The following is a 12,174-nucleotide window of genomic DNA, read 5'->3' as shown; positions in this document are numbered from 1 at the left end:
ACACGCTACACGCCTGGTGGCGCTACACACATGTCCAATGGTTATTGGTTTCAATTATCATTGAAGACTGTCCGTGTGACGCGGGGTATCAGTCATTAAACAAGACGTTTCCTCACGTTGTTAAAGGGAGACTCCGCACAAAAACGTGTTGAGGTACAGCCTGGGACAAAAGTTTACAGAACACGGCACTGGCACATTCTTCATCGGAGCGGCCCCCTGTTAGATATTAGGAAGAGATCGAACAAAAAACGGGTGACCGGCTATTCTGTTAATCTTTCAGTATGTGTGTCTGCTCCTTTTGGCTGCTAGGGTGTCGTCCCAACAGCGAAATGCGACACCCCGGTGTTCCGTAAACTTTTGTCCCAAGCTGTACCAGCGCGACATCAATCCGTGCCGTATCATATTTCAGTGAATACAACTTCTCATCCCCAAGTGGCACAGATACTTTTAAAAAGAATGTTTTCCTTTGAGTGATTAGGCGCTCCTCCACGGAAAAGCAGTCCAGCAACACTGCACTTCACCTCACCGGTATTCCACGTGTACAGCTTTCTATAGGTTTTGCTTTTACCGCTGGCGAATATTTTAGAACGAAATCGAGGAAGCAGACGACTGATCATCCATGTGTCATGAAGAAGTTACAAATCACGTGCCCGAAAAATAGCCGGGGGCCCACTACCGGGGACGTCACGCATGGTATAGGAGGTAGGAGAGGGTACCTTCAGAAGTTTCTGTTTCGTTTTAGCTTAATTCCCAGGTATTTTGTCAACTAGCGAGTCCCCGACTCCCAAATAAACTTTATTGCTGATTTCGTGAGAATGTATTTGAACGTATTTACACAGCCACTATAATCGTTTCGGATTGTCCCGGAGTCTCCCTTTTAGCAACTGATGTAAGCAATGCTCCGAAATTTTAGAGGGATTGCAGAATGAATCTATGATGTTCCATCCGTTCTAACTCCTTATGCGATTTTCATATTACCACATACTACTACCAGCACCAGCACTTCTATAGTTGAAAATTCAGCATAGCCTTAGTTCTCTTACATTTACAGTGGTTTTGACATGACGCTGTACAATATCGTTCGTAGCAGGTACACATAAAAATGATACTTAGTCGGGGTACTTCTAGGCAACATATTCCTTGAGTTTAAGGCGAAACTGTGCAATCACACTATCACTCTTCCATCCTGCTCCTGTGTTCAACGTCCGTCAAGGTAGCCGAGCACGCAACGAATACCTCAAACGTTGCTTTGAATTTTCTCAATATATAGGCAGTGGTGGTGGTGGTGACGATAACAGTTCGCAAACGATAATGCACAGGCCCTGCGAGACCGCCACATATTAAAGACGCCATGCCAACTGGAAAATTGCGAACAAAGCTGCTCGAAGGTGGGTGTGCAAATTGGCTGAAATGTTCCACGAGGCTGCGACAGCAATGTCATACTATATGACATGCTAAGGTTAGTGGCGTAGACGTGGTTCATTTTTCTTATCTCTTTCGCATTTTACGAATGTTAGTACTTTTCATGTGCGAAGCGCATGTATTCCCCCCTTTTTTTAAATTCAATTTTATTTCATCTTTAGGATGTGGAGATGGGAAAAAAAGCTGTAGGACAGCTTGACAAGTTCCCATTCCCAAACTAGCACAGTAAGAACTAAGAAACAAAGAAAGGCAATGCCCAGTTATCATACACACTACACATATAATTCCAGAGGTGACTGCAACCCGAGAAAATGAGATGGTTGAACTTAAATGCCATGTTCAAAGATCCTGTTTAAGATAAAAGCTAGACTATACGAGAGTGATTATTGGCCATAATTTGTACGTAAACGCGGAAGCTCCCATTTTTGTTTTTGACGAACGTTACAAGGGAAATCATTTGCTTGCAATGCAAATAGATAAGAACATTTTGGCATTTTTCTGTACATACATATTAAGCGTTAGTTATATAGATTTAACACACTTACAAGATTAAACTTTTTAAAATATGGTTTGACGAAGCCACAATTACCAATATTGACCACGGTACGAAGTATCTTATTTTGCCAGAGTAAAAGCCTATTTAGATTATTTTTGGTTCTCGTACCCCAAACTAAATGACAATAGTTCAGGTGAGACATAAACAGTGAATGGTATAGTAGTAGCTTAATTCGAAAAGTAAACGTGTGTCTACGCCTAGCAAAATGCATAGCTTTCCCCCCACCCCTAAAATGGAAACCGTTTAGGACGCTAGCGAGCCGAGAAAGGTATCCTAGCGCTTCACGGTTCTTGCGCGGTTTATCGGTGTAGCTGTGCTCGCAGATCGTACAAAGCATTTGCATGAAAGTGCTGCTTGCACTGATAGTACGACTTGCAGATAAGACGCAACACGATTCCGTTCAGTGCGGCCACCAGTACCAGTATCTAACGGTGTCTTCGATTGGTTGCCTCCGATCGCTCTAGAGCGCTCTGGGACGACGTTTCATCTTCGACTGGTCGAAGCAGAGCACCCCCCAGCATTAGACTGGTTCATTCGGAGCGCTTTCCTTCAACTGGGAACACTCTAGAGTGCTCTCACCAACACCGTCGGAGCGGTTGGCAAATCTGGTTCGGTTCCGGTCACGTGACAGCGTCAGCTTCCGCAGAGTAGTGTTCCTGTTCCGCATTGCATGCATGTTCTGCGTTTTGCGTCGTTGTTGTCTTCACTTCGAGAGAAGCAACGGAAGTCACGTGGGTTAATATTCCCTCTCCTCTCCTCTTGTTGAACCTGCCGCGTTCGGCTCGTTCACGATTCCTCCGGCTCGGACCTGGAGTGAGATGCGGTCTGGACCGCTCCGGCTCTGAGTATCAGGGTGCCCAGTCGAAGACACCATTAATAAATGCTTGTGTATGTGTGTATGTGAGCGTGAGTGTTTCCCTTTTCTTTATCGGGGTGGCAGGCATCAGTCATAAGGGACCTCCTATCCATCTACTGTTTGGACCGTGATCACAGCAAAAAAAAAAAAAAAAAAGCAATATACTATCAGTTAGAACCTTACTGACTGCTCTTTTAGTATATACATAAAACCCGGCAGGGCAATTTTCAAATGTGCGTTGACCATTACGGACGGCGTAACGCGTGTCGCCTTACTGCACGTTAGGATGATTAGTGAGTTCGGATCTAGACACTTCTAGAGAACGAAAATCCAAAAACCGCTGCCAGGTACACACACACCTCTGCTGTTTTCATGCGTGATGAATGGGATTTCGAATTCTTCGAATCTTCATATCATATCACAATGATCGGGTATGCAAATAGCTGCCCTACCACGGAATGTATTTTTTTATTGGTGCCACACGCAAGACCAGTGCAACCGCCACAGTTTCGAAACCGGGTTTCACTGCCAGCGTTTCTTCAAACATAACATATAATGTCTTCTACTTTTTCTCTGAATTATTCTGTGAGAATGTCATTCATCTTATATGCTTGGTCGTTATTAATGAAGCGAATTGCGCGACTTCCTTCTTTGAACGTTACATTACAAAATGCATGAGTATTACGTCAATCCTGTTGCGGTTCAACATACAGAGCATAAACCGTTCATCTGAGTGACTGGCATTCAGCGGTCGGTTTACGCGAACCATAAGAAGTTTAACCGCAAGAAGAAGTGAAGTGTAGCGATTTGGACGGGCAATGCCTGGGTGCTGTGCAAGATAATAACGTCGGTGATTATGTAGAGCACCATCGTAACACCTTTACGTTTTGACCTCACCTACACACTATGGTAAACTAGAGTCGTTGTGTCTTTCAGTGCTTGAGGACCTGCCGGGCAATATGCTCTTCTCCTGGCTTCGCATTCAATGGGTGGCACAGTTGTTCTTCCCCTTGCTTCACATCGCTCATTCAGGTACGTGCTGCTTTCACCGTGAGTATCATTGCGATGGCCAGTAGCCCTGCTGGGCAATATTTGTTTCAAAGAAAAGTAACCAGTCCTTCCCAGTAGTTCCCCTGGTGAACTGATATAGCTCGGACACCGCACAGTAGGGGCAGTCGTGTTCTTCATTGCTCTCCCTTCCTATATACACACACACATATACATACACACATAAAGAGACGATGATGGAATGGGGCTTTCCAATACAAGACTAGTGGCGCATGTGAATGGTCTATAATTTATATCCTTATCAGAGATGAGAAAGTGACTCGATAAAAACAACTCGTTACAAGCTACTAACGAAGTCACAGGTAATGAAAATGAGATTGAAGTTCTGAAGTTACTTTGGAAAACGTGTTACTTTCAATTTACTTGCTACCTACAAAACCACTTTTTAGTTCTGGACCTTTCTATAATTAATTCAAACCTCGATGTCGCAATGGGTAGTGTAAGACGGTTTATAGTAGTTCTGATATATCCAAATTGTACCAGTTTGATATGAGGAAGGAATTCTACCTTTATGAGCCTCCTTCGGGTGGCATGCGATGATTTTGATCTCGCAATAAGGTTCTTCAACGGCGAACAAAGCGGGTATAGGAATTTTAAGTTCCAGGAGATGTTATCGTCTGCGCACATTTCGTTGAACCGCGCCAATTTTTAATCTTGCTAGACAGTGCCCTCTGCCATTATAGATACGCTACTCATCGCTAAGATGAACGTCACCGGAGTTTAATAATGCACGGACAAAGCATAATTTATGGCGTTCACCGCGCAACAACAAGTGATCGGAGGAACTTCACGCATGTTGCTGTCGTTTCTTCAGAGGGGGAGGATCCAGCTCGCGTTATTTGTAGACCAGAATTGAAAAGAAGGAACTTGGAACTTACCCCAAGTTACTTTGGCGAAGTTATCTAAAAACGCAATAAGTTATTGGAGCTCAACGAAGTGAGTTAAAAGTTACCAAAAAGTAGCTTAAAGTGCCACTCCGGACTCGGAAAACAGCGTTTATTTTATTTCATTCATAAAAACAAGGTGCCGCAAGGATACTATACGCGAAATTTCAATCCTGTTTTCGAACGCTTTGCATTTCTGTAAATTTTTCAAGATCTGTTGAGCCTCCACAAGTTTCGATGACGGATGGAGGGGTTGGCGTAATCATAAGCCCACAAATTGCAATGATGTCATGTTCTGGAGAGGGCACTTGTCGCCTAGCAACGATGCCGGCGTCCGGAGGGTCACGTGGTGGAGAAGTCACGTGACGCTGATCGAATGAGGGAAAGGGGGATGAGATGTCTTCTCTAGAGTCACTAAATAAGCTACGCTTTAGAGTATCGACACTGGGTTCCAAGAGCGAGCATGCGCCATCTTGTTTCCGTGCCATGCTACCCACGCGCACGCACACTGCGCACGTCAGTGCACGATTCCATCTATCGTGCGCGGGTGAAACGTTCATTTCGTTTGCAAGCAGCAGTTGATGGCCTTGAGCTCACCTTGACATCCTCGGGACGCTCTGGTTGACAATACATGGATTATCGCACAACAATCATACACGCTTCTCTATCGCCAGATGGAGCATTATGTTAGTCGTCTTTGATGCTCAACTGGGGATGGTACCAGTGTGGTGCGGAAACAAGATGGCGCTCCTGCTCTCCCTTGGACCTCAGTGTCGATACTCTGAAGAGAAGCTTATTTAGTGACTCTAGTCTTCTCCATCCTTGTGTTTTCTCGAAGGTCGGAGAGGTCACCAGCTCCGGTGGCGCAGCGGTAACGCGTGCGCTTGGAGACTGGGAGGTCCGCGGTTCGAATCCGCGGGCCGGCTGTGCCGTCTGGGGTTTTTCCTGGGTTTCCCTCAGATGTGTTATAGGCGTATGCCGGCACAGTTCCCCTGAAGTCGGCCCATGGACGCAGCTATCCTCCCCCCGAGCGGATTCCGCTCGGTCTTCCACTTCACCCTTTCCTCCTCTCCACCATCTTTCCCTTCCCGAGAAACATGCCGCCTAATCAGGCAGGCAGACCTCTCGGGTTCCTCCCAACGACACTCCTCCTCCTCCTCCTCCTCGTCGGAGAGGTCCGAGGGGGCTCCGCTAACGGAGTGCAAAAAGTGAGCCCCCCGGAAGATGCGAAGGGCAACAACGCTGCCAGATGAGAGCCGCGCACTGTGAAGGTAAAGGATATGTAATTGAAGTAGTTGAAGGTAATTAAGAGCAAGAGATAAGAGCGATTAAAGGTAATTAGAGGTAATATATTTATTTATTTATTTAGATACCCTCGCGTTAGCGTTACAGAATGGAGTGGTGGTTGAAGTAAACGGGTTGCACAAAATAGGAAAAGCTGAATACAAAGTATAACAATCATATCAGAATAACAGTGTTGATTACATAGATGGGTAGAAATCCAGCGAACCGGTAGAATGTAGGAAGGGAGTTGCCTCAGGACAGAAGCCGCCGATATTTCGAACAGAGACTGTTCTTCTTCTGGGCCGCCCAGAAGAAGAACAGTCTCTGTTCGAAATATCGGCGGCTTCTGTCCTGAGGCAACTCCCTTCCTAATGTTGATTACAGTGCTATATATCGCTAATGGCACTTTTGAACTGAGCGGTGGGTGAAATTGATGTCAGTGAACCGGGGAGGTGGTTCCATTCGATGCAGGTACGGTAGAAAAAGGAGTCACATGAGATTTGGTTGAACAAGATGGAATGTATACTTTTTGATGATAGTCAGCGCGATTTGATATGTATGTAGGTGGAAATATAAAGCGAGATCGCAAGCTATCGTTATGATAATATATTTTGTGGAACAGGCACAGATGGAAAATTTTTCGTCGCAAAGCTAGGTTACTAAGTTGCAAGTTATGTTTCATAGAAGTTACACAGGCTGTGGGTTGGTAGTTGCCGAAGATGAAGCGGGCAGCCCTGTTCTGAATGGTTTGAATGGCCTCAGGAAGAACTGCTGTACTCGGGTCTTGAGATCCTTGAGATCCGGGTGCCTGTGATCCTGAGGTGACTGATGAAAGGCGCGTTTAACATATCCCAAGATACGGTTTCGCGTTGGTGATAATATATTCAGTATGTGTGTTCCAAGACAAGTCTCACGATATAAAAACACCTAAGTATTTGTAGGAAACAACCGATAAGTAAAGGTAGTTAAAGCAAGAGAGTTGAGTTTAAAGGTAATGAATGAGGGGAGAGGACAAGCAGGAAGGAGTGGGTGACTGGGAAGTAGTATGCGTCCTGGGCCGACTTCTGCAGGAACTCTGCCGACAATCGTCTTGAAAGTCTGTCGGAAAACCCAGGGAAAACCCGAGGCAGCACAGCCGGTGCCGGGATTCGAACCCGCGTCACCTCTGAGTCTCAGCGTGGAAGGCGATCATCCTAATCATTACGCCACACGAGATGGTCATCCCGGATGCCAAGTAGTGTGTTACTACGCGTGTATCGCAAAACCCCAAAACCTTTTGCGTGGACTGACTGTTGATATACATTGTTGCGTTTGCGGCATATTTTCGTGTTCCACGCGATCCCACGAACATTAAAGTCGTTAAACACAATCTTAATAGGAGATATGCGAAATGAAGCGCCCTCTCTTGCCCGTTAGCGAAAACGCGCTCGCGCCATTTTCGTCGAGGCGATGCTTGGAAAGCATGGCCCCGCTGTTCCGTGTACACGGTTCGCGTTGCCCCTGAGTAAGTTTGACTGAATAGTGGCAACTGAAAAGGGCTTCTATTGTTTCTGTCATCCTATGTGTAACCGCCTCATGTACCACTGCGGTAGTAAAAGTTTGTTGTGCAGCAAGGCAGCAGCCGGCAGCATAGTGTGAACGACACTGCAAGCTTTTCGTTCTGCTTAGTAAAGAATCGTCTGATTACCACAACCTTTTGTCGTGAAAACGACTGCGTATGTCGAAACTCTAAAGAACAAAACACAATGTTATTTAGTAATGATGAAGGTGTCACCGCACTGCTGCGCGAAGCTGTACTAGCAGAGAGGAATAAAACGACAAACGGGTGCGTATTCATGAATCGCTGTAACTGAGCACTAGGAAGCGCCTGAAATAGTATCCTGTAGTTGAGGCTACTATCGGACCAGACTAAAGCATAACGAGTAAAGCTAAACATTCTCGATCATGCAGAATTAATACGAGTATGCAGTCACTTTAGAATCAGACATTTGCCGCTCGTTTATGCACCACTGATGCAGAACCTGAGAGGCAGACCCATAATGTGATATGAGTGATCCTGATTTGACTCTTTTTGTAAAATCACTGAACTTATGGTGAATTGTATCATAACCCGCAGGTGAATTGTCAAATGTGATAGATTGGAATATTGTTTTGCATATGTACCTAGTGCGCTGTCTTGACGTACATCCTAACTCCAGATAAGCATGTGCACAATAATTTGCGGTCTCGACATGTGCTCTCTACTGTGTTCCAGTTTCTCGTGCACAAGGGAAAGTAAGAAAATAAATTAGTCGAGCCACTAAATAGGCCAGAACGCAAGAATATGACATCATCTATGAATATTGCTTTTAAATCTTATTTGTGTTTGTGTGTGTGCTAAGGAAAATCACTTCTTGTAGTTGAACTACGTAGGATAAAACCACTCTTATTACAGGTTCAGAATCATGGCATTTATATTGATCAAATATTTATTTATTAAATAACATAAATAAGTGTTGGTCATGAAGTCACATCCTCGACAAACGGGTCAAGTCGTGGCTTAAGGAGAGCAAGCAGCAATGATAGAACCAGATACCTTCCAACATCTGAATCTGAAACCTAGTACTATATCGTCTAATTATATGTCACAACTACCAAATGCAGCAGCACTACAACCGTAGCGTGGTTCCCAGAATCTCAAAACGTTAACTTAGAGATTGCTCGGCAGAGTGTGGCAAATGGTATGAAAAACTCCTGCATCAAAATACCCTTTTATAAGACCAGTATCTCATTTAATCTTACCATCACAATAGCAGCTAAAACTAAAAAGTGAAGTATTGCAGAAAACAAAGTAAATGTAAATGTCGATTGAACGTCGATGATAAATGCCGTGTGAGATCTCGCTGAAAATGGAATCGACCGGAAAACTGTAGGACTATATTTCTGCTGCTGAGACTAGACTTCTGAACTGTTTGTCATTCGTACATTCCACCGAAATGTTCTGTACTCCACCGAGAAGTCGTGCTTAAAAAATTGCGGCCGTGGATTCCTCTTTAGCGGAACCCCCTCAAGACGCGCTGCAGCTCGTGAGAGATCTGCCTTAGCCATGGCGGTCGGGAGCGGCGCACTCGACAGATGGCGCTATTTCGCATATCTCCTATTCGTGTCATCAACGCACTCAGCGAAAACTACTCTCATGCTCTACGTTATGCAGGATATTATACCTGTCTGTGTTTCGGAGATGGAAACCAAACGAAAAGCTCTAAAAATACGCAGAAAAACGCAGATGACAAAGAGGAAAACACACATGAGGAAAAACAGGTTTGCCGATAGGTTCTAAAAGATTAGCGAAAATTGCGTCATTCCTCATTACATCCAATGGGGTTTAGCTTATGCGAATAATTGAAATCGTCTGCCTGCGTGTCGAGCAAGCGAAAGGAATAAGTAGGAAAGCTTCGGCGGTGTCTCGCATTCTTCTCTGTGTCCCACGTTTTCCATTTCGTCAAAAGTAACTTTAGTTAGCGAATAACACGACCGCCGGTAATCAAAATAGGTAGCGGACATACTTACTTTACCTGCTGCCGACTTAAAATACAATTGGTAGTATTGCTACGACGCTACTGAGAACGGTTACGAATACGCGTTACCATTGCGTATAAACGTAGCGGCGCTACCAGTAGCGCCGCTATCGTGTTTATTACCGTTTTCAGTAGCGGAGTAGAACTCCTCGCCAGAACTGGTTTGAAGTAGGGGTCTTACAACCTTTAAAGACTCCTTAATGAAAGTAATTGAAAGTACTTTTTTAGTTTAGTGACACACGGCACTGCCGACCTCCCTTAACTGTTTGTTGGGACAAACACGCCGCAAGAAACGTGCCGCTATCTGTTCACGCAAGAAATGGCAGAGAAGTATACAACATATTTTACAGAAGTGAATTTTAAATTGCTAATTATGTGTGCGTTTTATTCAAATAGTTTAGCGGTTGTATCTGATAGCGAAGTCTGCACCTGATAGCGAAGCACCTGATAGCGAAGTCTGCACAACGTGTTGGAAATGCTGTGTATACCGACAACCGTCGTGCGAGCCTATTCGATTAAAAATGGTTCGTATTGCGCGTGATGAGGCACTAATAAGTTTGTGAAACTGTCTCAGCGATTCGAAAGAATGTAAATTAATACGTCACTAAGGTTACTAACGATGCTACTGAGGATAATAATGTTAGCAAGATTGACTACAGTCGCTCTGCTGACATCAGCCTATCCGTGGGCGCAGGCAAGGGGGAGCTTAGGGAGTTCAACCCCCCGAAATCGTACCTTTGGTAGTGCATTTGGGAGAGGGGAACACCTCTTCTTCCATGTAAAGTGCCCATAGAACCCCCCTCCCCCGAAATCTATTTCTGTGGCTACGATGCTGAGCCTGCCCTTTCTACGCACGTCCCTAAAAATCAGCGTTCGATTACCCTTGCGGGGGAGCTACTCAGTTGCGTTGTCGCAGGGTATAAGACCTGCGCTCATTGGCTGCTGCTGGGAGATCACCTGTGTGGTGATAACGCCGAAACGTTCCCAAACGATACCAAACATGACCACGAAACGTGGAAAAACTCGCAGCATAGAGAAAAAGAAGAGACAAGGCGAAGCTGAAGAAGTCGGCAGAACTGCATGTAAGCGAATAAACAACTTTGCTGTTAGCAAGCTGCTGTGTTCGCCGGGGCAGTGGTTGCGGTCAGACAGGTCGGCGCGTGACTTTGGAGTGGAAATTCCCATACATGTTCAAGCGCGGATACAAAACCTCCATGAGAGAGGGCGCGCTTTCAGATGTGACATCGTGGACGTCCCGACGCCACGCACGCCGGCGCAAGCATGCATTTGTCGGCGGAGGAGCTTCTCCAGTTCAAGCGTCGTAGAGACGGGGGAGGGGTGTGCAGCCCCTCTTGATCTGGGAGCAGGGCTGTCGCGAACTACCCACCGCAGAAAACAAACGAGCATCCCTCAGTATGGGATCCCTTACTGTAATGCTGTCTATACCACGGTAACCGCCAGTGTATTTCCCGAAGTTACCCCTATTAATATGCGTCTAGAAGTAGAGTATGCATGTATGCCCCCGCCCTCATGCTGTAGGTATTCATTACGCCGGGATCCCCTATCAACACCTGCGTAGGAAACTTGAAGGAACACAACATGTCCATGATTGTCATGGGAGAATTCAGTACGGATACTAAGAAGCCCAAGAACAGCTTCCCCGCGGGGAACAGCAACAGCTGGTTCCCCGACTTTATGAAGGAAAGCTTCGACTATAGTCAGTCGCGATAAATTACCACAACCCGTACGCAAAGTGTTATAGATTGTGTCTTCGTCAGAAGCATGGTGGCCACGTACGTCAGCTACATCAGTCTTCACAGGTCTACTATCCATCATTGGAAAATATCATCTCACTGCCAAGCTGCGCAGTCATTTCTGTCGTAATTTGCTTATCGTTTATAACTTGTATTGCTGAGAAGCAGTATTGGCTACTTTTCTCAGTAGCAAAGTAGCGATCCCGCTACATTTTAAATTCTACGCAGCGGTGTACTCTTTCTCCGCCACCGCTACTTTTCATAATATGGAACACGTGGAAGACAGATTAAAAAAAAAAGTTAGATTACTGCGAAGCAGGACTTTTTTCTTGTTGTTCCTTTTGGTTACTTGTTAGTCTAGTAGATTGGTGCGACAGTCTTCCTCAGTTTCTCTCTCATAATCTGAGCGCAATCTCATATTAAGGAATGTAATTTGTGCTATTCTGTGCACTTTTTAACTTTTTAGCTCACATTTGAGAAACATAGACAGCTACGTATAACATACTGCATAATATGGGCTACGAATCAAGTTTCCGTCATACAATCAGTTGCAAAACTAGTGTCAGCGTGTCGGTAGCACATTTGCTACATCAATAAAGAGTTTTAGTACATCGTACGCTATCGCCTTTGCGTACGTAGGGGATAGCGTTGATGGTTCTGCGCACGCCCATAACAAAAAAAGGGCTTCGCGCAGTGCGCAGAACCACCAACCCTATCTGTTACGTACCCTATCGCCTTTGCGTGCGATGTACTAAAAGTCTCTATTGTTCGGAGCAGATAAACAAAGCGTCGT

General features: G+C 45.2%; 1 protein-coding gene across 1 annotated transcript in view; it reads left to right on the top strand.

Annotated features, from left to right (window-relative positions):
- The window catches only part of LOC135385819 (neural cell adhesion molecule 2-like), a 598,454-nt gene that overhangs the window by 340,422 nt on the left and 245,858 nt on the right, over positions 1-12,174 (top strand). Inside the window, exon 5 of the mRNA XM_064615351.1 lies at positions 3,771-3,866. Coding sequence (XP_064471421.1) covers positions 3,794-3,866 — 73 coding nt within the window. The 5' untranslated portion in view covers positions 3,771-3,793. The remainder of the gene's footprint in view (positions 1-3,770; positions 3,867-12,174) is intronic.

Source organism: Ornithodoros turicata, chromosome 2, assembly GCF_037126465.1.
Source record: "Ornithodoros turicata isolate Travis chromosome 2, ASM3712646v1, whole genome shotgun sequence".
In the NCBI taxonomy this organism is placed as follows: domain Eukaryota; kingdom Metazoa; phylum Arthropoda; class Arachnida; order Ixodida; family Argasidae; genus Ornithodoros; species Ornithodoros turicata.
Note: the sequence above shows the minus strand (reverse complement) of the source record. Positions and strands in the feature narration are given on the sequence as shown.